This window comes from Geotrypetes seraphini, chromosome 2 (assembly GCF_902459505.1).
Source record: "Geotrypetes seraphini chromosome 2, aGeoSer1.1, whole genome shotgun sequence".
In the NCBI taxonomy this organism is placed as follows: domain Eukaryota; kingdom Metazoa; phylum Chordata; class Amphibia; order Gymnophiona; family Dermophiidae; genus Geotrypetes; species Geotrypetes seraphini.
Window position 1 is genome coordinate 295,660,829 of NC_047085.1, and position 26,200 is coordinate 295,687,028.

The window sequence follows — 26,200 nt, forward strand, 5'->3', positions numbered from 1 at the left end:
CCTGGTGGCCATCCGTTGAACCGATTCGATTCTAAGCACATCTTTACGGTAATGTGGCCTCCAGAATTGTACACAGTATTCCAGATGAGGTCTCACCATGGTTCTGTACAATGGCATTATGACTTCAGGCTTAGTTTAAATGGTCCTTTTTCTGAGCCCTGCTCAGTAGTGTGCTTAGGTTCCATCTACTGGAGTCTCCATCAAAGCTCACTCCAACCCATCTTAACCATCCCAACCATCGAAGCCCTCCCCAGCCCATCCTCAACTGAATGTCTATATACGGGACACAGACCATGCAAGCCTGCCCAATACTGGCCTTAGTTCCTTCAATGTATACCCATTAGTTTTCTGATTAGAGACCCTCTGTGTTCATTCCACACCTGTTTGAACTCTGTCACTGTTTTCTTCTCTACCAACTCCCTCGGAAGCCCATTCCACGCATCAACCACCCACTTCGTAAAGAAGAATTTCCTAACATTACTCTTTAGTCTACCACCCCTCAACCTCAAATTATGCCCTCTGGTTTTACCATTTTCCTTTCTCTGGAATAGATTTTGTTCTGCGTTAATACCTTTCAACTATTTGAACATCTGAATCATATCTCTCATATCCCTTTTCTTTAGGGTATAAGGCTTCCAATCTCTCCTCATACGTCTTTTGGTGCAAACCTTCTATCATTTTCGTCACCTTTCTCTGAACCGCTTCAAGTCTTCTTATGTCCTTTGCCAGATACGGTCTCCAAAATTGAACACAATACTCCAGGTGGGCCCTCATCAACAACTTGTATAGTAGCATCAACACCTTCTTTCTTCTACTGGTTATGCCTGTCTCTATACAGCCTAGCATCCTTCTGGAAACAGCCACCACCTTGCCACACTATTCTTTGCCTTTAGATCTTCGGACACTCTCACTGCAAGGTTCCTCTCGTAATATTCTATATTCATGTTGTTCAGGGGACTTAATTGAAACAACTACAGACTTATCAAAATACAGTTGTGCAGTTGATCTTTTCTTTATCCAAGTTTGATCATATTTCAGATTATTATGTGAAATTACACTGGCTCTCAAGTGTGGGCAATGTCTACATTTTTTGTGTGCTGTATAAAATACTATATGATTTAGCTCCTCTATATTTGGCCTCTAGATTTAACTGGTCATGAATTATTTAGTTGTCTTGCCATTAAAAAGAGAAAAAGATTGAAAGTATTAGAGCGCTAATACTTATCAGGCAGCTAAATTGGATGAGGAAGTTATGTGCTGCAGTTACCTTTAAATATTTTAAAGTTGGATTAAAAACATTACTAAACTAAACTAAACCTTAAGTTTATATACCACATCTTCTCCATGGATATAGAGCTCGGTACGATTTACAAGAGTTTAATAAAGGAAAGTATAACAGGTTGAGAATGGAGGTAGTGTAAAGGGGCGGGGAGGAGAGCTAATTAAGGATGATGCATGTCTGTTAATACATTTTAATTCTGTAATTCCTGATGTTGTTTAGCTTCTTCTACTGTGTACTCTGCCTAGAACTGTGAGGTTTGTCGGAATACAAATGAATAAAAATATAAAATGTAAATATTGAGTGTTGCCTAAGAGACTGAGTGATGAGATTAGAGGTACAGCAAAGTGAGTATGAGAGCAATAGAAGGGGTATATAGAGTGAGGGATTCAGAAGGGATAACACAGTATGGAAATAGAATAAGTGAGGGGATCAGTGTTGCAGGGGAGTGTGAATGAAGGGCTCTACATTCTGATTCAAGATTCCTTATTTCTCATACCCCACACTCTCTTGTATCGCCTCCTGCCCACACCTTTTCTTACCCTTGTGAGAAATTTCAAAGCTCATTAGATGATTGTGCTGATCCCATGCAATGGAAATTAGAACAGCTGGCTCACAGAGATTGAAAAGGCTTGCTCATACTGCTGGCTTTGTCTAGAGATAGTTAAAGGACCTCAGCTCTGCACAGCTTTGAATTTAAGTCCTAGTGCTAGCAGTCATAACACTAAGTCAGACTCCACCGTTCACCACCAGACTGTTAGTAGTGAATGTAATTAAAAGCAACAACTTTATTAGCACTAAACAAAATGGAATATACAGATATTTAATATTTGTTTATATATCACTTGTTTCATATCTTTATTGTCTGTTAGGGTAACAGCACTTCTTTACTCAATGTAGCTTTGAAGACATAAAAACTGGAGAGGCAGGAGAGAGCAAATTTTATCCATTACAAGCTGATTGCAAAGCTCTTCCTAACCCTGGCCTGCCTTAACTCTCAGAATTTCTCCATCCCATCACTGAGTGATCACTCTAGTGCTTTATCTTTCACTTGGTTTTCTTACCTTTGTGTTAGGAGGCCCCCATCATCTCCGCCTCACAGGTGAAGATGGACTTCTCCACTTACTGAAGAACTTATATGTCAAAGGTAATGCCAGCTGCTCCTTGTTTGTTCTTGCCCTATTCACTACAGACAGCAGCTCTTACACCTTATCATCAACCCCAACTTAAATGCGCTTCTTGGTATCAAATCAAATATATCTGCTATGAGTTCAGAAAGTTGTGAAATGTTCCTAGATCAACAGTGCTCTTACAGGGAAGGCTGCTACCATTTTTGCCTGGGCTTTTGAAATCTCCATTGTTTTGTACCTGGTGATTGTCTGTAGTTTTCCTCATGCTGCTCTCGGAGTACAGATTTTTTTACAGAAAGAGTGGTAGATGCATGGAATAGTTTCCTGGTAGAGGTGAGGGAGTTAAACTCTGTGTCTGAATTCAAGAAAGTGTAAGATGGGCATGTGAGATTTCTTAGGGAAAGGAGGAGCTAGTTGATTCTGCAGATGGGCAGACTGGATGGGCCATTTGGCCTTTATCTGCCATCATGTTTCTACGTTGCCAGAGAATTTAAAGAACAGTACTGGCACACCTACATACACACATATATATATATGGTAATCTTTCCATGTTTTATTGGCTGCAGGGTTGTCTAAGTGCTGAACCAATATGGCCAGCTTGTTACATAATAAAATTTTAGGTTTCTTTAATTTTTGGTACTTCTTTTGCATAACCTTTGAGATATTTTTAAAAATAAAGCTGATCATCACAAAATTAAATGTAGCTGATTGGAGAAAGCTGCTCAGTAGTTAGTAGGCGTTTCCACCATGTACAGTTTTAGAGCTGTCACTGCTCTGTCAGTCTTGATTTCTATTTACCTTGAATATTATTCAGAAAATGATGTACTTAAAGTTAAACAGATCAATGATTCATTCAAGTTATTAGTTATTTAACATTCAAGCAAGTGGGTTGGTCCCAGTTCTGGGATAAGAATCCAACCTTTTTCTGTAATTGGCTGGAATTTGTCCTTTGCTTCAGGAACCTGTGATTAAGCACTATTTTTAAAAAATGCTTAAAACGTCTTGCTGCTTCTATTGTTTTAAACAGTTTTGTGGTTTAGAAAATCCTTCCACCTGAGGATTTATCTATTCTCTAATATCATGCTAGGTTCATTGCTCCTTTTCTTTGATACTTCTGCAGGAGCACTGCCTGCCTATAAATAACTTTCTTCACTATTGTTATTTAAATATTCCCTGCTCATTCCTGAATTCATTATGAGGTAATCATACAGGATTTTATTTTTAAACATTGCTAGTAATAAATAGACTAGTAACTAGATCTTTAAGAAAATGTTTGTTTTTCAAAGCTGAATAATACTGTGAAGGCATTTTAAAAAATGTTTTATAATCCTTAAAAGCATTTTAGCTAACAATATAGAAAGTGTGTGTGCTTAAATATATATATATATAAATTCCAGCATGAGATGGGGCTCAACATTATTTGACATCACAAAGAAGTGCAACACCACGCAGAATCCAATGCTCCGGTGGCTGGACAGTTTTAAGGTCAACAGTAGCAATATAATTCAGGTCTGTACGGACTGGTTTCTTATAAATCGGACAAGAGTACAACCGTAGATCTTTAGAACCTAGGCAGAGAGAGAAAAATTAATTCTGAGTGAAGAATATGCATACAACATTTTCACCTTTTTTTTTTTTTTTTAAATGAAAAAAATCATCTTCCATTTTCTTTTGATTAGTGCAAGACATAGTTTTCCCCAGAAATACAGAGCTGGAAAAAAAAGACCTGGAGATAATGTAATACACTCCTCCTGCCATATTCGTGGGGGTTAGGTGCAAGCTGGCTGGTGAATAAGAAAATTCATGAATAACTTTAAGGCCAACTCTGACCCACCCCCACCTCTCTCCCGGACCTATCCACACCTTACTTTTAAAGCCTGATGGTCTAGCAGAAGTCACGGCAGCCATTTTTTTTTCATGACTCTACAGGGGACAGGAGCCCCACTTCACCACTAAACCGCCAGGCTTTAAAAGTAAGGTCTGAAGAGTTCAGAGAGGTAGGGTGAGTCAGGGTTTAGAAACTCGTGAATAACTGAAGTCGTGAGTCCTAAACCCGTGAATATGGAGGGGGGCCTGTAATGTTGTTCTAATATAAGCTAGGGGTATTGATGATGTACAAACCATTTTCATTCTTCCTCATGTGTATATACAATGTAATACAGTGCTATTCAGTTTTCTGATGATGTCATAAGGTGGATAAGCATGTGCTCGAGAACATCTTGAAGACAAAAAAACAAAATCCAAATAGCACCAAAAAGGTTCCGCAAAGGGAATGAAGTAGCAAAACAACATAAAGATTGTAGAAAAGAAGATCGGATGTACCAGTTTGTAGTTTAATAAGCATCCAAATAACTTAAAAACAATAATCTAAAAACAATTCACAAAGGGTGTATACAGTCACAAGTGACCCACAGGATAGAAACCAAATAATGTATACAATAAAAATGACCCAACACGGGCTGTGTTTTGGCAAAATAAAAATGCCTTCCTCAGGGGTCTTATACAGTCAATGTCTGTGTTGTTTGTTTGTAGTCTCTTAACTATTTGATTTTTTGTGACTTTTATGGTTTTTTATATTTAAGACAGCCAAGGACCCTATAAATCACAAAAAATCAAATAGTTAAGAGGCTATATAAAACATAATGAAAAATTAGAACTTGAAGTCATTGGTAAAAGAATAATTAGAGTTCATTTTGGATTTGGATGTAGTTATCATTACAATGATTTATCCCATGATCATATATGCAATATGGCCAAATGTACAGAAAGATAAAGCTTTACCCCACTGTGATATGGGTTTTGATTATATATTTTAAATATTAGTTTATGAAGATACATATTGCGTTTTGATTACTGCAAATTGCTTTGGGTGATGGATATTAGCTGATGAAGCAGTTTGTAAAACAGAGAAATAGAAGATGGATAGATAAATTAATAAATGTATAAATAATTTAATAGAAAACTGATCACTATATAGTAACTTCAAAATGGCATAAAATCAAGCTTACAGAAAACCGGGGTTGCTAATATGGTCATTTAAAATAATTTCCTGAATAAAAAAAGCCAGCACCAAAATTGCCAAGATAATGTGTCTAAATGGAGATACCCATGCCTAACGTGTAAGCCGTTCTGAGCTCTTTGGGGACAACGAGATATAAAATAAATTAAATAAATAAATAATTGCATAATCACAAATAATGAATTTGTTACATTCTTCTATCAAGTGCATACTTAGAAATCAATGTGCACAGGTACTTACTGTTGTTTTCTGCATAGATCCTTATGACAGGCATCATTTCAAACAGAACTTTGGGTTTTGATTCAGCAAGCTTCAAGTTCCTTCGGTCCCAGCCAGCTCCTTCCAGGTACAGCCCATAGACATAAACTCCCTCGGTTGGAGGACTGGTAATGTCATCTTTCATCCACTTGGTGACCTCGTTGCACAGTACCACACTGTCTAAAGCCCACCCTTTATTGGCACGAGTAATTTCCTATTTATTGAAAGAGACAGGGATTCAACAGCTAAGACAAAACAAGTAAAGCACTGTTGCTTACCTGTAACAGATGTTTTCTGCGGACTTCAGGATTGATCAGGCACAAAAGTGGGTGACATCATCTGACAGCACAGGGGTAGAACTGCTCTCTTATATCTCTGATCTTCAGTTCAGAGTCCTCATCATGTACAACAGTACATCACTTCCTGAATGCAGTAGTCTATTTGATTCCTCAGGTGCATTCCAATGCCTAAGGCATTAGGTAATTTTCAGAAATGTGGGAGGACTGTGAGCCTGATTAATCCTGCTGTCTAGGAAACACATCTGTTACAGGTGAACATTACTTTTTCCATCAGCAAGCAGGACTGGATCATGCAAACAAGTGAGCGACTCCAAAGCTTACAGCTGCTCAAACCTTTCCTACTTTTTTCCAAATTCAGGAGTAGCCTCCACCAAGAGAATATGAGAGTTGTTAGATCAAAGGGATATATTAGCCAGAGTAACTTGACTAAAAGAATTTTCTGCTCCTAAAACTTGGTCCAGATAGTAATATGAAGTTAAGGTACAGAGCAAAGATCATGCCACTACTTTGCAGATGGTAACAAGGGGTACAGACTAGCAGAGCAATTGTGGCTGCAGTAGCTCTGATATGATGAGCCTTAACGCTGGAACTGAAAGGAGTATCTGCTTGTTGATAACAGAATTTAATGCAGGAAACTGATCAGAGTTCTTTTTGCGACTACTGTGCCAGTCCCGTTGGGATCAAATGAGTTAAGCAACTGCATAGACTTCCTCATTGGCTCTTCTTTCGTGTATTTTTATGTGGTTTAAAAAAAAGAAGGAAAGAAATATTTCCTAATTAATGGATATGGGACTTGCTTTCCTATGGTTACAATCAAAGTGGTTTACATATTATATACAGGTACTCATTTTGTGCCTGGGGCAATGGAGAGTTAAGTGACTGGCCCAGAGTCACAAGGACCTGCAGTGGGAATTAACCCAGTTCCCCTGGTTCTCAGGCTGCTCTTCCACTCCACCAATTAATGCAGACAGACCAATGGTCTCAAACTCATGGCCCGGGGCCCCATGCAGCCTGCCAATTACTATTTTGAGGGCCTTGATATGTTTATCATAATCACAAAAGTAAAATAAAACAGTTTCTTGATCATATGTCCCTTTAGCTATAAATTACAATATTATTATTAAGACTTAGCCAAAAGAAAAATTTATAAACTATAAAGAGTTTTACCTCATGCAAAATTGTCATTTCTTTAATAAGACATTAACTATTTTTTCTGATGCCCTTCAAGTACCTACAAATCCAAAATGTGGCCCTGCAAAGGGTTTGAGTTTGAGACCACCGAGATAGACCATGGCATCTTCAGCAAGAATACGGGAGGGTTCAAACAGCATTGCTGTTCTAATGAAACTGAGTGAAGGGTTCATTAGTCACCAACATTTGAAGCTCACTCATCCTTTTAGCTTAAGTTATTTAACAAGGAAGAGCACCCCAAAAAAAAACTCCAGTGACTTGAAAGGCGACTTTTTATTAATAAAGCTTGCACCAAATTAAAGTCCCAAGGAAAAGGGCATTTTTGTAGTAGAGGCTTGTCATGGAAAAGCCCCTTCATGAAATATGAATTAGAAACAGAAAGTTGTCCATTAGGACATGGTAGTCCAATACACTTACAGCATTAAGGTGTATGTTATAGAGGACATTTGATGGCCCTGTCTATAGAGGTCATATCAATAATGCAAGGCCTCCTGACAGCTATAAGAATGTCACAGATAGGTTGAGGTAATCCAAGGGCAGAGACTACTGACTTCGTGTAGATGAAGCAATGCACTTCTACTGAGTTATCAATGTTGGAAATTAATAACGTTTTTGTAAAGGTAGAATAGCCAGCTGCTTGAGCAGCAAAATCCTGTATGTATGTTTAATTTGATATACTGCTTTACTTTACAATAACTGTCAGATCAAGGCGGTTAACACTAGGTGCTTAAAAACCTTCCTATCTGTCCAAAAAAGCTCACAATCTAACTAAAGCAATGTATAAAGTATTTATTAACATACTAACATATTAACCCAGTGTCCTGCAAACTTTCTCGAGCCGCGGCACACTAAAGGTAGTGGCCATGGCTCGAGGCATCTGGAAGTGCACGGATATTGCCGTGATGACATCAAGCGCATGTGTGACATCATCATGTTGATGTCTGCATGTGTATTCTATGAGCTTGTGTGAAGGCCTTGAGATGCCAGTGGAGGATGCCAGAAGGGAAGAGGGCCAGAGAGAAGGTTAGGAGCTGGCATCCACTGATTGACTACAGGACGTGCCTCTCAGTACGAGAGCTGGCACTAGTGCCTCTCCTCCCCCTCCTCCCCCCCCCCCCCCCCAGTTTACTGCAGCACAACTGAAATCTCAGGAGGCACACACAGTTTGAGATACACTGTATTAACCTAACAAAATAAATTTTAAAAATAAAGACTAATAATAATAATAATATACTGCTAAGGCCAGTAGAGAACTATGAGAATCAAGGTGCTTAGCCTCTGTTGAAACTTGTGAAGGATATTCACAAAGAGAAGGACTGGGTATCATGCATGGAAGAAGGACCAAGTCCATGGGATTGACAATGCATTCATCCTGGGGATGAAAGGTTGCAGCAACAGAGTGGTGGTTTGGTGTTTTCACCAACAGCTAAAAAGTCAATTTGAGGTATCCCTGTTCTTGGAAAATGAAAATGAGAAGTGGTATGTCCAGAGACCACTGTGGGATTGCAGGACTCTGCTGAGCTTGTATTCTATTTGGTTTTGCACACCTGGGATGTAAGTTGCTTGACTGAATTCCACTGTCCAGGGCAAAGTTCTAAAATCTAGCTGTAACTTTGGGTGCACAGACATGATAAATAATGACCTGCATTCTGTCCTCTGGTAGGAAGGCCCTTGCTTCTTTCATATTTTTATGTTCTTATATTCAAGGTAGCTCCCATGAAGTAAATGTTTACTGGGTACAAATTCAACTTTTGAAAGTTGATCAGAAAACCTAGTTACTGAAGAATTTGTATGATCTCACTGGCTAGAACTATGGCTTACACTTCTGACAAGGTCACTAGGAACTAGGCATCACTAGGAACAACAAATGACCCTGATGGTCCATTTGACTCATTACCACTAATGGGCATTTTGTAAAAAATCTTAAGTACTGAGGATAGGACAAAGTAAAAGACTTTGTACTAGAAGTGATTGATCTGGATACAGAATCAGATACTTTCTGTACCTAGGATGGATTGGAATGTGTGTGTAGACATTTTTGAGATCCAGCATTTAGGGCCTGAGTCTATAAATTGTGCCTAACTTGATAGGTGCCTATCAAACTGGTGCCTACCATATGTCATTCATAGTTAGGCGCAGTTTATAGAATCATGCCTAGTGGCACCTAAATCAAATTAGATACCAAAAGACATCTCTAACCTAAGCATTGATATATTAGGCCAAGATTTTCTTGGCCTAAAATACTGGTGCCTAACTTAATTCATGCCCCAAACTCTGCCCCTAACCATGTGTACTTTCCGGGTAGGCGCCTTGGTGTAGAAACCTATATGGTGCCTACTAGAAAATTAATTTTTTTAATTGGTTTTTAATGGTGCTGTTCCAATTAACAGCGCTGTCTGAACCAATTAAAAAATTAAGCTAGGTGCCTAGATCAACTAGGCACACTAATCTAGGTGTCTAACAGCAGATGCTTTTTATAAAATCAGGACCTTAGAGTCAATTTCCTTTCTTTAGAAATGGTAGAATGGAAGAAAAAGTGTTTATCTTGAATCTCTCCATGTGTAATCCTCCTGACTTCACTTAAACCAGAAATATCTGGAATAGAACCTTGGATTTCTCTCCTGTTGAGGAACAGATTTACATGAACTGGTGAGATAGGCCCAGTGCAAATGTTAATCTGGGAACTGCCTGAGATCACCCACTGGATTATACTCAGACCAGGAGTCTTTGGTGATGGTCTGTCATGAATGAAAGAAATAACAAACCCAGCCTATTCTGGAAGGGTTGTAACTGTTAAGAAAGAATATAGACAAAAAGAAGGTTCGCTGGTAAGGCCTCTCTCTTTGATGAGGTCTTTCAACTGTGAAACATTGATTTTGTGAAGGTTGTTTCTGGTAGTAGAAAATTTTATGCTATTAGAAACTCTTGTAGTACTGGTTGAAAGGCAGATGTCTGCTTGATGATCCAGAGCAGGAGGATGGAACAGCCAGGAGAAGCTGCAGGGTATAACAATTGATACTTTATTATATAAAAGGTCTCTTTGACATCTGCCAGCTTAGAATGTATGAGCCCATAGTATTACTATAATGTTCTTCAGAGTTTTGTGATTTTTTTTTTTGCCATATAAGTAGAGAAACTATGAATTGCAAGGCATAGTGGTTAGAAATGGTATGGTTTGTAATGCTATCTGTAGGACTTGCGGCATAAATAAAATAATGCACATCCTCACAGATTCCAGATGTGTGCAGTTACGCCAAGCATCTGGCAGTAACTGCAGAAGTGGAAATCCTGAGTGAGGTCTCAAAGGCATTGTAGGCATAACATATGAGGTGCATACCATACTCATCCATCTCTGTAAGAATGGCAGATATGTATGAGACTGAGAAGACAAGCTTAGTAATAAAACTTGGACTTTCTAGAAGACAGAATGCATGGACTGGCCCCTATAAGATTGATAAACTGCTATATCAACTGACAGCATCACTGTGAAAAAAAAACTTTCCTGCCAAAGCTATTTGACAAATTCATAACTTAAGCTTTCTATTGTTTTTTTTTAAATTATAACTATGTATCTCTTATGACTTGTAAAAAAAACTAATGTATCTTTTATGACTTGTACATATTCACTTAATGTCCAGCTTTACTTTGTTGTGAACTGCCTAGAACCGTTTATGGTCTGGCAGTATATAAGAATAAAGTTATTATTATTATTATTATCTAGTCTTCACTGGAGAAATCCCTGCACTCAACTATGCCAAATACATGGTCTTTGATAGAACCTGGAGCCCATTGGATTTTGTATTTCATATCTAACTTAAAGTCTGGCTGAATTGTAAGTAGGTTCTGCCACATATGGAATTGCTAGTCCTGCAATAAACCATGAATAGGAACCACAAAAGGTGCTTATGGTGCCACAAAAACTAGGTCAAAAATGTCTACTCTTGGCTCAGCATCTTGCCAAAGGGGGAAACGTACTTCCTTGGTTGTCTTCTGAACAAATCATGGATAAGAAATATCCTTATATGGAGATTCATTCCTAGCTAGCAGAGGAGACAGCTTAGATGGAATTCTCATATCCTTTTCAGTATCATCAAACAAGAGAGGTTGACTATCAAAAAGACCAAACAGTCCCTCTGTCTGATAAGCAATGAAGGGCAGTGCCAGCTCAGAATCAGATGTAGATGGACCTTCTCAAGGCCCTATATTATCTGTATTATCTTCTCTCTGCACAAGAGTAACTCTTGTTGATTGAGAAGGTACCTCTGAAGACTCCTGATTGCTAACATCAGGCAACTCTTTACAGCAGCCTTTGACAAACTCATTGAACATGTTTTACAGGAATGAGTGTGGCTGTTCAGGAAAAGCTATGGAAACAAGATGACTCTTCAGAACTGTGACCAGCACTAGAGTAGAAGGAATCTGTTGTGCAGAAGGCTGCATAGACATGGTAGATGTAGTGTCTTATCTGGGGGTTCTTCGCAGGTCAGAAGTGATCTGTACTGAGGCTGTAGCTCAGTAAAGGAATTCAAGCATTTCCAAATGTCTCTAAATGGACACAGACTAGAAGGAAGAAACTTTTAAATTATCATTGTCTCTGGGTGTTAAGTTCCAGTTAAGATATCCATGCAAATGTTTAATTTAATTAGATAATATGTATGTGTTCAATGAGCCATCACAGTTACAGTTCTTTCTAGAAGGAAAAGGGATTTCCAATGCTTAGGTTAGAATAGATTACGAGGGGTCCAGTATTTCAGGGCTTTATGGTTTCATTTAGAGCTTGAATGTACCTTAATCTCTTATTTCCTAATTGCTTTATAACCATTTTCCTCTGGAATAGAGCACTTGGTTCTCTCCAGTCATGTAGACTATTTTTCCAATATGCTTTTTCTTATTTGTCTTTTCCCTTTATAGCTTATAAATTAATATATTTAATGATTTTATTGCCTTGGTTTTTGTGGTTTGTTTTGATATTGTTAGTCTGTTTTGTTGTAGTGGCCCACAGATGAAAGAAAGGAGGAGTTCAATATCTGAGGAAGCAAAATTTATTAAAAGACCTGACATGGCCAATGTTTTAGAATATTGTCTGCATTAGGGGTCAAGTGACGATCTCAGATGTACGAGGCTTGCTATGTTGATTCCACAATTAGAATACCATACTCAAAGCAGCAGACCGAAGCATCAGGTCTTTTAATACATTTTGCTTCTTCAGATATTGATCTCTGTCTGTGTTTCATCTGTAGGCCACTTCACTACCTTGTTGCATTTATCCTTTTTGGGTTGCTGTTTCCCTCTGGTCTGTTTGCGTAACTTTTACCAGACCATCTCCAGGCAGTTTCCCTTCAAAGAGAAAGTAAATGTTATATGATAAGCAGTGTCAGCTGAGAAAAGGGAAATTTATAGGCTTTCTGATAACTCCCTTTTCAGGAACCTATATTATACCAAATGCACCATAAAGGAAATATTGAAAGCTGAATCAGAATTGTGTTATGCCTTAAATACTAGCTTAACTTTTTGTTATTTAGAAGTTCAGTTTGTTGTAGCTGAATGTTATTGAACATAACAATGTGTAGAACTTGGGGGGGGGGAGGGGGTTGTCTTCACCTGTCTCATTGCAGTTAGAAACCCTTGAGGGTTAAAAAATCCTGTCATCCAAAAGCAATCTGGTCGTCCTTCAAATATCCAACAGGAAAACTGACGGTTTCTCTCCAGTAATTCAGTAAACCAGAAACCAAGAGTGCTTGATGCCCAAGAAGCCTGAAAATGAAAAAAAGGATGAAAGAGTATAACACATTTTATATGTTTAAAACTGGTGTAGACAGTGACATTCTTTTTATATAGATGGCAAAACAACAGAACTAGCACTTGTGGTTGTTTTTAATGAGAAAATATTCAGGAAACTGGTAATAAACTGTAAAATTGTGATAGTACAAAAATAGAACCTGAAACACAGAATATGACAGTAGTCAAAGAACCTTAAGACCCATCTAAATCTGTTCAACTATATTCATAAAACCATAAGATTTGCCAAGCAGGCTCAGACCAGTGGTCCATCATGCCCAGCAGTCCGCTCACACGGTGGCCCTCTGGTCAAAGACCAGCGCCCTAACTAAGACCAGCCCTACCTGCGCACATTCTTGTTCAGCAGGAACTTGTCTAACTTTGACTTGAATCCCTGGAGGGTGTTTTCCCCTATGACAGACTCCGGAAGAGCGTTCCAGTTTTCCACCACTCTCTGGGTGAAGAACTTCCTTAAGCTCGTACGGAATCTATCCCCTTTCAACTTTAGAGAGTCACCTCTCGTTCTCCCTACCTTGGAGAGGGTCAACAACCTGTCCTTATCTACTAAGTCTATCCCTTTCAGTACCTTGAATGTTTCAATCATGTCCCCTCTCAATCTCCTCATAATCCTGTTTCTGATAGTGCCCAATCCAGGTTACTAATAGTACCTTGAAAATTCCAGAGAATAGGTCCATTTCTTGTAATTTTGTCCCAGAGATTAGTAGTACATTTCTAAGGTCCACTTGGTTAATAACTTTTTATAGACCTTCCTCTAGGAATGTGTCAAAACCTTTTTTAAATCCAGCTGTTTTAGATGCTCTGACCACATTCTCTGGTAACAAATTCTACAACTTGATTGTTTCATGGAGAGATCCCTTGTCCTGTTATAGTTGGACATTTCCTATTTAACTGTGCTATCCTACTCAAAATTTTGCAACCCTCTATCACATTCCCTCTCAGTCATGTCTTGTACTCCCAGCTAAAGAATCCTAGGCCCTTATTTTAAAAATCCTATTTGTGTTTTGGAAGTTGCTCCTGCTCAAGTCATTCCCAATTCTGAAATGATGGCTGCAACTTCCTATATAAGTCTCATGAGGCAGCTCCAGGAAGTCACAATCACCATGTTCACTATGCAGCCTGTAAGGGCAGGAATAACTCAAAATGTTCCTGCCCTAAAAAGGCCACAAGACCACTATGGCTTTTATAGGTAGGCCTGGGGATGGCAGAGTTGGTGGGTGTCCTGGGGAGGGAACAGGTTTTCTGAGTGAGGAAGACTGGCTCAGGGGGACAGGCTTGCAGCAGTGATGGAAGGCAGGGTCACAGTTATGATTTCAGTTCCAGCCGTAAGTCTGGCACCCAAAGTTAGTTGTGGGACTTGGCATTACACACTATTCTGTAAAAGGACACACGCCCTTTATAGCAGAGGAGTCCAACCTCAGCCCTTGCCAGGTCAGGTTTTCAGGAATTCCTGAATGAATATGCATGAGATCTATTTGCATACAATGGAAGAAGTGCGAGCAAATACATCTCATGCAAATTCATTTGGGATATCCTAAAAATCTGACTGAATTGCGGCCCTTAAGGACTAATGTTGGACAACGACCATTTTTGAGCAGTTTATAGAACTTCCCCCATAATGGGCACTGTTCTTAAAAAGTGCAAACATTTTGCACATAGTGGGCTAGATATAGTAAATGGTGCTCATAAATCAGTGCTATGTGCTGTTCTATAAAGGGCACTTAAAGATGAGTGCCCATTGTAGAATAGAATTGAGGGCCAGGACTTAAGCCTGCTGAGACCAAGGGCTCCTTTTACAAAGGTGTGCTAGCGGTTTTGCGCTAGCCACTACCGCCTCCTTTTAAGCAGGTGGTAATTTTTCAGGTAGTGTGCTCTAAAAACGCTAGTACACCTTAATAAAAGGAGCCCCAAGTGTAATTCCTGGTGCCCAATTTGAGCACACGTCCCTGGACTTCTATAACACTCAGTGCAAATTTCAGAAATACGCCTGCCCTGTCCATGCACCTCAAGCTGTCACAAAAAATTGGGTCAGAGAAACCACTCAAGATGAAAACCAACACAACTCAGTGGGAAAGAAAAAAAACTTGTGTCTGGCAGACACAATAAATTTTATTTATAAATACAATGTCCAATGTCCTGTTCAATCCAATCCTCCAATGCAGGGTAATCCAATGTGGGTGGTAAATCAAACAGAAAGGACCCAATATGGTCTTTGTTTTGGCAGTTTGCCTTTCTTAGGAGTCCTTAAAAAGAATCCAATATTAAGAACATAAGCATCGCCTCTGCCGGGTCAGACCAGGGGTCCATCGTGCCCAGCAGTCCGCTCCTGCGGCGACCCCCCCAGATCCATGACCTGTAAGTGATCCTTTACCTAAATCTTTTATTCCCTAATCATTTAATATCCTGTATAGTAACCCTCTATCTATACCCTTCAATCCCCTTCTCCTTCAGGAAATCATCCAATCCCTTTTTGAAACCCAGTATCGTACTCTGTCCTATCACCTGTTCTGGAAGCGCATTCCAGGTGTCTACCACCCTCTGAGTGAAGAACTTCCTAGCATTTGTTCTGAATCTGTCTCCTTTCAATTTTTCTGAATGCCCTCTTGTTTTTGTTGTCCCTGCTAGTCTAAATGATCTGTCCCTCTCCATCTTCTCTATGCCTTTCATGATCTTATAAGTCTCTATCATGTCCCCTCTAAGTCTCCGCTTTTCCAGGGAAAAGAGCCCTAGCTTCTCCAGCCTTTCAGCATATGAAAGGTTTTCCATGCCCTTTATCATCCTTGTTGCTCTTTTCTGAACCCTCTCGAGTATCGCCATATCCTTCTTAAGGTACGGCGACCAGTATTGGACGCAGTACTCCAGATGCGGGTGCACCATCGCCCAATACAGTTGCAGGATAACTTCCTTCGTTCTGGTCGTGATATCTTTTTTGATAATGCCCAACATTCTGTTCACTTTCTTTGAGGCCGCTGCGTATTGTGCCGCCGGCTTCATTGTTATATCCACCAATAACCCCAAGTCATTTTCTAGGTTGCCATCCCCCAGTACCATCCCTCCCATCGTATAGCTATACATCGGGTTCCCTTTCCCTATGTACAAGACTACATTTCTCTATATTGAAGCTCATCTGCCATTTTTTTTCCCACTCACTCAGTTTGTTCAGGTCTCTTTGTATTAATGTTGGCAATGATCACGTTAGGGAACTTCTGAAGGTATATCCATGAACAGATGTGCAAGGGTGGAGAACAAAAATTGTGACATTATGAATATGAAAAATGTGTAAGGGCTGGAAGCAAAAATATAGTGTGAACACGGAGTGAAAACAAGTGAATATCAAGAATTGGAGCAAACTTATAATACTGAAATAGTGTTGAAGTTTGAATGTGAAAGGTGAAATGAAATGACTGATAATACGAAAAGTATAGGAATGAACTGTGGGTGAATGGTACAGAAACAAGTGCATGATATGGGAAGTAAAAGACGAAAAATGGGAATAAAAACATATCCAATAAGTCCACAAGCACTGGAGCAAAAACAAGCTAAAACTAAACAAAATATAAAAAAAACAGACATACATAAAATATACATTCAATAAAGATGTATTAAAACATTATATCAATGAAAACTTATTAGAAATTTTCATTGATATACGTACTGTTTTATTACATTTTTACTTGTTTTCACTCCATGTTCACACTGACGTACAGCACTGGGTATGTCTAGTAACAGTATAGAAATGATTAGTAGTAGTAGATACTGCATTGTTTGTTTCCTACAATAATCATTGCTTCTCTATTTCTCAAAATGTGTTAAATGGAATATATACTTAAAATTCAAGAAAAATAATATTAGAGGTGAAGTCTCACCAACAATCAGTAAAGAGAAATTACCACTCCTTTTTCTATGGGTTATGCCTCTCCCCATAAAACCCAGCATTCCCCTTACCTAGTCACCACTGCATATAATGATGGTGTATACATGTACAGTATATACAGTATATACAAGTGGTGTTCCGCAAGGGTCAGTGCTGGGACCATTGCTGTTCAATATATTTATTAATGATCTAGAAACGGGGACAAAGTGCGAAGTTATCAAGTTCGCGGATGACACAAAACTCTCCAGCAGGGCCAGAACTGTTGAAGAATGCAAAGAATTGCAAAACGACCTGAACAAACTGAGTGAGTGGGCAAAAAAATGGCAGATGAGCTTCAATGTGGAGAAATGTAAGGTCTTGCACATAGGGAAGGGGAACTCCAGGTACAGCTATTCGATGGGAGGGAGGGTACTCGGGGAAGGCAGCCAAGAAAAAGATCTGGGGGTATTGGTAGATAACACAATGAAGCCGGCGGCACAATGTGCAGCGGCCTCAAAAAAAGCGAACAGAATGTTGGGCATTATCAAAAAAGGTATCACTACCAGAACAAAAGAAGTTATCCTGCCACTGTATCGAGCAATGGTGCGCCCACATCTGGAATACTGCGTCCAATACTGGTCGCCATACCTCAAGAAGGACATGGCAATACTCGAAAGGGTCCAGAGGAGGGCAACGAGGATGATAAAGGGTATGGAGAACCTTTCATATGCCGAACGGTTAGACAGGCTGGGGCTCTTTACCCTGGAAAAGCGGAGACTGAGAGGGGACATGATAGAAACTTATAAAATCATGAAAGGCATAGAGAAGGTGGAGAGGGACAGATTCTTTAGACTAGCAGGGACAACTAAAACAAGAGGTCATTCAGAAAAACTGAGAGGAGACAGATTCACAACGAATGCAAGGCGGTTCTTCTTCACTCAGAGGGTGGTGGACACCTGGAACGCGCTTCCCGGAGAGGTAATAAGACAGAGTACAATTCTGGGGTTCAAAAAGGGACTGGATGACTTCCTGGAAGCAAAGGGGATAACAGGGTACAGATAGAGGTTTACCGTACATTGAGCGAATAGGGTATGGATATTTTAGGTTAGGTAGGGAACACTTTCAGGTCGTGGACCTGGGGGGCCGCCGCGGGAGCGGACTGCCGGGCACGATGGACCCCTGGTCTGACCCGGCAGAGGCAACACTTATGTTCTTATGTTCTTATATTTTGAACTCAGCTAAAGTACCTAAACTGTGAAAGACTACCTTTACTTTTTTCCATCTAAAGACAGCTTTCAGCCACAACAGTCTATCTGGGAAAATACCTTGGAAACTGTCTTCTCAGGCCTAGAGTCTCAAAAAAGTGTGAAAAAACTGACGGGCTGCTATCGCAACAATTATAGCAGCAATTTTTAAAAAGTGAGCCATTCTCCAAAAAATGCTCATACAAATAAGGTTGGCAGAGAGTAGTGAAGATACACTAAATTTGCATGTGCCCATCGCTGGTGATAGTAATGGACACATGCGCAGAATGCAAAAAAACCAAACAAAAAACTCAACGAGAGAGATGCCCACCCTCTCCTGTTGCCAACGACAACCCCCCCCCCTCCATGGCAGTGAGGTTGTTTAAGGCCTCTCCTATGGGAGAGGCCTTATGCATTTGGACCAATCAAAGCCTTAGGCTCCTTCCCAATGCATCGGGGGAGGGGCTTGAGGCTCTTATTGGCCCAGGTTCCTCCCTGGAGCATCCCAGGATACACCAGAGAAGGGAAGGCCTGCCATATTGGGCTAGCTGGCTGGAGGGAGTAGGCATCCTTCCAGCCAGCCATCTAAAGTAAGGTAAGGGGGAGAGGGTGGGGGTCATCAGAGGCACGGGGGGTGGGGGGTGGCAGGAGAACATGGGCATCACTCCCGCTGCCAAGGTGGGTTGGGGGTGTTTGTTGGTGACAGGAGAGATTGCGCATCTCTCCCGCTCCCGGGGTGTATTGGTTGGGCGAGAGAGATTGGGCTTCTCTCCCGCTGCCAAAGGGGATTGGTTTTCGGCAACACAGCAGGAGAGAGAAGGCATCTCTTCTGCTGAACTTCAATTTGAGATTTTTTTTTTTTAATTGCATGTCAAAACACATGCCAGAGATGTGTTTTTCACAGTGCTGGCACTGTACTGGCAGCCCCGGACTAGTCGCTGATTGGGGAATGGCTTGGCGATTTTTAAGAATCTACCAATTTTTAAGAATCTATCAGTAGCTTAAAGAAAAGTTCCCACCCCTCTCCTTTGCAAAGAAGGACCTCTGCATTAGAGAATGACAAATCTGTCCTGTCCCTGTACCTGCCCCATCCTTGCAAGTTCTGTCCTTATCTTGCAGGGATACAAATTTGTTCCTGCGTGTACTGTAGTATGAGGTCAAGAGTCACATTTTTTTTCAGTACTTACCTTTCTCCAGCGGGCTGGAATCCTTGCATCATACATGCAGTCGAGAGCATCCCGCAGGTTCTCACTCATGATGATGGTCCCATCAATAGCAAGCTTCAAGTCAGTCAGTGTGCTTCGCACCAGGCTAATCACCCTCTGCATCCTGTCAATCTCCTGACGCAGGAAGATGTTCATGGGCTGGAAGAGGCCCATCTTCTGCAGCCTTTCCCTCACCTGGCACACATAAATTAAAACAAGAAATAAGTCTGTAAAATTCAAATTATAATATAGAACTTAAAAGCCTAAGTTGAATTCAAAACAGAAGAAAAACAATAATAAATCTAGTACTCTAGGGTCTTTATGGATATTATAGTGTGGTTACATGCAAGAAAAGAACAGGCTGCAAACTCAAATGTATGTACACGAAAGCAAGGAGCCTTAGAAATAAGTTGGGTGAATTAAAAGCCATGGCACAAAAAGATAACGTTGACATCATAGGCATCACGGAAACATGGTGGACTGAGGAAAACGTCTAGGATACTGTGCTACTGGGATACAAACTATACCGCAGAGACAGAGTGGCTCAAAAAGGTGGGGGCGTTGCCATATATGTCATAGAGGAAATTGAATTTACTAGAGAGAACACACCACAACTGACGGATAAGTTAGAGTCTCTATGGGTCAAAATTCCAGGAACAAATGGCCTGGAAATGAAGATCGGCATCTACTATCGACCCCCAGGGCAGTCTGAAGAAATTGACAGAGAAATGAAGACTTCAGGAGTGAGAAACACATCGAGAAGGAAGTCAGGGAACTCGAGGAATTCATTGAAGAAGCATACAGGAGGAGGGTGGAAGAGAACGAACTCCAGATGAGAGATGATGCAACACCAACTTGGAAGGGGGAGCAAGAAGCAGATGACCTCAAAGAAGACACCCACAGAAGAATACCACACGAGGGGGAAGAATTGGCTAGTCGATGCCCAGAAGAAGAGAGAGCTAAGCACACCGAGGACATTGACCTGAGACCGATAAGAAAATTGAAGAAGGGAAAGTCAGCGATCCTGGTGGGAGACTCGATATTGAGGCATGTGGACAGCCACATAGCAGGAGGAAGAGAGGATCGACTGGTGACCTGCCTCCCAGGAGCGAGAACCAAGGACATCGTGGACAAAATTGGGAAGGTCCTGGAAGGAGCGGAGACGGAAGAGACCGCAGTAATGATCCACATCGGGACGAATGATGTCAGCAGGAGAGACTACAGAAGAGGCACGCTGATAGAACAGTTCAAGATTCTAGGAAGGAAACTGAAGATGAGGACCCAGAAGATAGCATTCTCAGAGATCCTACCGGTACCAAGGGCAGATGTGAAAAGGCAGGAAGAACTACAATCAATAAATGCATGGATGAGGAGATGGTGTGAGGAAGAAGGGTTCCACTTCGTGAGGAACTGGACAACGTTCTGGGGCAAGAGCAAGCTCTACAGGAGAGATGGACTGCACCTGAGCGTGGCGGGAACAAGACTTCTAGCAAACAACGTCGAGAGGAATAGAACAGGCTTTAAACTAAGAGAAAGGGGAAAGCCGACAGTCGACCTAGCGTCGATGATTCGGAAGAAGGTATCCCGTGAAGATACTGAGGGGAAAAAAGGCAGGGAAGAAACAAGAGACAAATTACAGGAGTCAACTAACCCAGAAGAGGAGGTTAGAAAGATTGTAGCAAAAGAGAAGACACCAAAGACTGAAGCACAGGGAAAAGAAATGAAGACGACAAAATGCCAGGATCTAAACTGCATATATACTAATGCAAGGAGTTTAAGAAACAAAATGGGGGAGCTAGAAGCCATGGCTAATGCAGAGGACATAGACATCATTGGAATCTCTGAAACGTGGTGGAATGAGGAAAACAAATGGGATACAGCACTGCCGGGGTACAAGCTCTATCGCCGGGATAGGTCAGGTCAGAAAGGAGGAGGAATAGCCCTATACATAAAAGAAAGCATACAATCGACAAGAATGGACACAGCAGAGATGATCAACAAACTGGAATCGCTATGGGTTAAAATACCGGGTAGGAAAGGGCATGAAATAAAGATGGGCCTATACTATCGTCCACCCGGGCAAACCGGAGATAGCGATAAAGAAATGGATGCCGAGATGAAGCGAGAATGCAAAAGTGGTTACACAGTTGTTATGGGAGACTTCAACTATCCTGGGATAGACTGGAGTCTTGGAAGCTCAAGATGCGCTAGGGAGACAGAATTCCTGGAGGCTATACAAGATTGCTTCATGGAGCAGCTTGTTAGAGAACCGACGAGAGGAAATGCCACTCTGGATTTAATCCTAAATGGACTAAGGGGACCTGCAAAGGAAGTGGAAGTAGTGGGACCGTTGGGAAACAGTGATCATAATATGATCAAGTTCAAGGTTGAAGTAGGCATACCGAACAGAAAGAAAACCATAGCGACATCTTTCAACTTCAGGAAAGGAAACTATGAAGCAATGAGGGAAATGGTAAGGAAGAAACTTAGGAACACTTCCAAAAAATGGCAAACAGTAGAACATGCCTGGTCTTTTTTCAAAGACACAGTGAGCGAGGCACAAAATCTGCACATCCCCAGATTCAGAAAGGGGTGCAAAAAGGGTCGAACAAAAGACCCAGTATGGATGACTAAAATAGTGAAGGAAGCGATAGGCAATAAGAAAAATTCATTCAGGGAATGGAAAAAGGACAAAACTGAAGGGAACCAGAAGGAGCACAGGAAGTATCAAAAAGAATGTCACCGTGTGGTTCGAAAAGCCAAAAGAGAGTATGAAGAGAGGCTAGCCAGGGAGGCACGAAATTTCAAACCGTTCTTCAGATATGTTAAAGGGAAACAGCCAGCTAGGGAGGAGGTAGGACCGCTGGACGAAGGAGACAGGAAGGGAGCGGTGAAGGAGGAGAAAGAAGTCGCAGAAAGACTCAACATGTTCTTCTCGTCTGTATTTACAAACGAAGACACAACCAACATACCGGAACCTGAACAAATCTTCAATGGAAATCAAGCAGAAAAATTAACATCCATGGAAGTGAGCCTTGATGATGTACACAGGCAGATAGAAAAACTTAAAACTGACAAATCCCCGGGTCCGGACGGAATCCATCCCAGGGTTCTGAAGGAATTAAAGGAGGAGATAGCGGAACTACTGCAGCAAATTTGCAACCTATCCTTGAAAACGGGCATGATCCCGGAGGATTGGAAGATAGCCAATGTCACACCCATCTTTAAAAAGGGATCAAGAGGTGACCCGGGAAACTACAGACCAGTGAGTTTGACCTCGGTTCCGGGGAAACTGACGGAAGCACTGATTAAAGAACACATCGATGAACATCTGGAAAGAAACGAACTTTTGAAAACAACCCAACATGGTTTCTGCAGGGGGAGATCGTGCCTAACGAACTTATTGCACTTCTTCGAAGGAATTAACAAACGGATGGACAGAGGAGACCCCATAGACATCATATACCTTGATTTCCAAAAAGCCTTTGACAAGGTGCCTCACGAACGTCTACTCCGGAAACTGAAGAACCATGGAGTGGACGGAGACGTACATAGATGGATCAGAAACTGGTTGGCGGGTAGGAAACAGAGGGTAGGGGTGAAGGGCCACTACTCGGACTGGATGGGGGTCACGAGTGGTGTTCCGCAGGGCTCAGTGCTCGGGCCGCTGCTATTTAATATATTCATAAATGATCTAGAAACAGGCACGAAGTGTGAGATAATAAAATTTGCGGACGATACAAAACTATTTAGTGGAGCTGGGACTAAAGAGGAATGCGAAGAATTGCAAAGGGACTTGAACAAATTGGGGGAATGGGCGGCGAGATGGCAGATGAAGTTCAACGTTGAGAAATGTAAAGTATTGCATGTTGGAAACAGAAACCCGAGGTACAACTATACGATGGGAGGGATATTATTGAATGAGAGCAACCAAGAAAGGGACTTGGGGGTAATGGTGGACATGACAATGAAGCCGACGGCACAGTGCGCAACAGCCGCTAAAAAAGCAAATAGAATGCTAGGCATAATCAAGAAGGGTATTACAACAAGGACAAAAGAAGTTATCCTGCCATTGTATCGGGCGATGGTGCACCCGCATCTGGAATACTGCGTCCAATATTGGTCTCCGTACCTTAGGAAGGATATGGCGTTACTCGAGAGGGTTCAGAGGAGAGCGACACGCTTGATAAAAGGGATGGAAAACCTCTCATACGCTGAGAGATTGGAGAAACTGGGTCTCTTTTCCCTGGAGAAGAGGAGACTTAGAGGGGATATGATAGAGACTTATAAGATCATGAAGGGCATAGAGAGAGTAGAGAAGGACAAATTCTTCAAACTTTCGAAAAATAAAAGAACAAGAGGACACTTGGAAAAGTTGAAAGGGGACAGATTTAAAACGAATGCTAGGAAGTTCTTCTTTACCCAACGAGTGGTGGACACCTGGAATGCGCTTCCAGAGGGAGTAATAGGGCAGAGTACAGTACAGGGGTTTAAGAAAGGATTGGACAATTTCCTGCTGGAAAAGGGGATAGAGGGGTATAAATAGAGGATTACTGCACAGGTCCTGGACCTGTTGGGCCGCCGCGTGAGCGGACTGCTGGGCATGATGGACCTCAGGTCTGACCCAGCAGAGGCATTGCTTATGTTCTTATGTTCTTATGAGATTAAATGCAACTGCAAAGGAGGCAACACAATTATAATGGGTGACTTCAACTATCCGGGAATAGACTTGAACCTAGGCACCTCTGGCTGCATTAGAGAGACCAAGTTCTTGGATGCTATAGGCGATTGCTTGATGGAACAACTTGTCAAGGAAAATACTAGAGGAAATGCAATTCTGGACTTAATTCTAAATGGCCTGCGAGGACCGGCACAAGATGTAGAAGTAGAAGGGATGCTGGGAAGTAGCAATCACAATATGATCCGCTTTGATCTGGATGCAGGGGAGAAACATTGGTCCAAAATGACAGCCACGGCACTGAACTTCCGAAAAGGGAATTACGAAGGGATGAGACTCATGGTAGGGAAGAAGATTAAGAAGAGGATAAGCACTGTAAAAATGCTAGATCAAGCTTGGTCCCTTTTTAAGGATACAGTCACCAAGGCGCAAAATCTATATATACTGTGTATCAACAAGGGATCCAAGAGGAAAAAGAACAAAAAAACGGCGTGGCTCACTGTAGAGGTGAAGGAAGCGATCAGAGACAAGAAAACTTCATTTAAAGAATGGAAAAGATTAAAGAATGGAAAAGATAAAAAAATGGATGAAAACTGGAACAAGCACAAACAACATCAACGCAGATGTCATAAGGCGGTAAAAGGGGCCAAAAGAGACTACGAGGAAAAAATAGCTAAGGAGGCAAAGAACTTCAAGCCATTCTTTCAATATATTAAGGGGAAATGGCTCACGAAGGAAGTGGTGGGACTGTTGGATGACCATGGAATAAAGGGAGCGCTAAAAGAGGACAAAGCAATTGCCGACAAACTGAACACATTTTTTGCGTCTGTATTTACCAAAAAAGATGTACACAGCATACCGGAACCCATCAGGCTATATGCTGGAAACGAAGACGGAAAGCTGACAGTATTGACAGTCAGTCTAGAGGAGGTGTGTAGGCAGAGTGATAGGCTTAAGAGTGATAAATCCCCGGGACTGGATGACATCCATCCAAGAGTCATCAAGGAATTGAAAGGGACCATAGCTGAACTGCTTCAACTAATAGCCAATCTGTCGATCAAATCAGGAAAGATTCCAGAAGACTGGAAGGTGGCGAATGTTATGCCGATCTTCAAGAAAGGTTCGAGGGGAGATCCGGGAAACTACAGACCAGTGAGTCTGACCTCAGTACCGGGAAAGATGGCAAAGCCACTGATAAAGGACAGCATCGCATCATTGATCAACTTGACGGACACAGGCTGATGAGGACCAGTCAGCACGGTTTTAACAAAGGCAAATCGTGTTTGACGAACTTGCTGCACTTCTTCGAGGGAGTAAACAGACAGATAGACAAGGTTGATCCGGTCGACATTGTATATCTGGATTTTCAGAAGGCGTTCAACAAGGTTCTGCATGAACGACTACTTTGGAAAATTGCGAGTCATGGAATCGAGGGTGAAATGCTCACGTGGATTAAAAACTGGCTGGAGCATAGGAAACAGAGAGTGGGGTAAATGGACAATACTCGGACTGGAAGAGCATCACCATTGGGGTGCCGCAGGGCTCGGTGCTTGGACCCGTGCTCTTTAACATCTTTATAAACGATCTGGATATAGGTACAATGAGCGAGGTAATTAAATTTGCGGATGATACGAAGTTATTCAGAATAGTGAAGACGCAGGGGGATTACGAAGATCTGCAATGTGACATAATCAGGCTCGAGGAATGGGCATCGACATGGAAGATGAGGTTCAACATGGATAAGTGTAAAGTGATACATGTTGGTAACAAAAATCTCATGCGCGAATAAAAGGATATCCAGGGCAGTACTTGGAGAGACTTCCCAGGGAAGGGACTTAGGAGTTCTGATCAACAAGTCGATGAAGCCGTCCACGCAATGTGCGGTAGCAGCAAAAAGGGCAAACAGAATGCTAGGAATGATAAAGAAGGGGATCACGAACAGATCAGAGAAGGTTATCATGCCGCTGTACCGGGCCATGGTGCACCCTCACCTGGAGTACTGTGTCCAGCACTGGTCACCATACATGAAGAAGGACATGGCACTACTCGAAAGGGTCCAGAGAAGAGCTTTCTCTGGTTGATGACCAGGTATATAAAGATAAGTTTTAGTTTAGTTTTAGTTTAGTTTAGTGTGTGTGTATTTTTATGTTTATATGTACGTCCCCAGATTTAGAAAAGGGTGCAAAAAGAATCAAACAAAAGACCCGGTGTGGATAAGCAATGCAGTGAAGGAAGCAATACGGGACAA

General features: G+C 41.4%; 1 protein-coding gene across 1 annotated transcript in view; it reads right to left on the reverse strand.

Annotated features, from left to right (window-relative positions):
• Positions 1 to 489: 489 nt before the first annotated feature.
• The window catches only part of DNAH5 (dynein axonemal heavy chain 5), a 598,099-nt gene continuing 572,388 nt past the window's right edge, over positions 490 to 26,200 (reverse strand). The window contains exons 76-79 of the mRNA XM_033929843.1: positions 19,257 to 19,469; positions 12,778 to 12,930; positions 5,669 to 5,900; positions 490 to 3,977 (exon numbers count right to left, since the gene is read on the reverse strand). Coding sequence (XP_033785734.1) covers positions 3,826 to 3,977; positions 5,669 to 5,900; positions 12,778 to 12,930; positions 19,257 to 19,469 — 750 coding nt within the window. The 3' untranslated portion in view covers positions 490 to 3,825. The remainder of the gene's footprint in view (positions 3,978 to 5,668; positions 5,901 to 12,777; positions 12,931 to 19,256; positions 19,470 to 26,200) is intronic.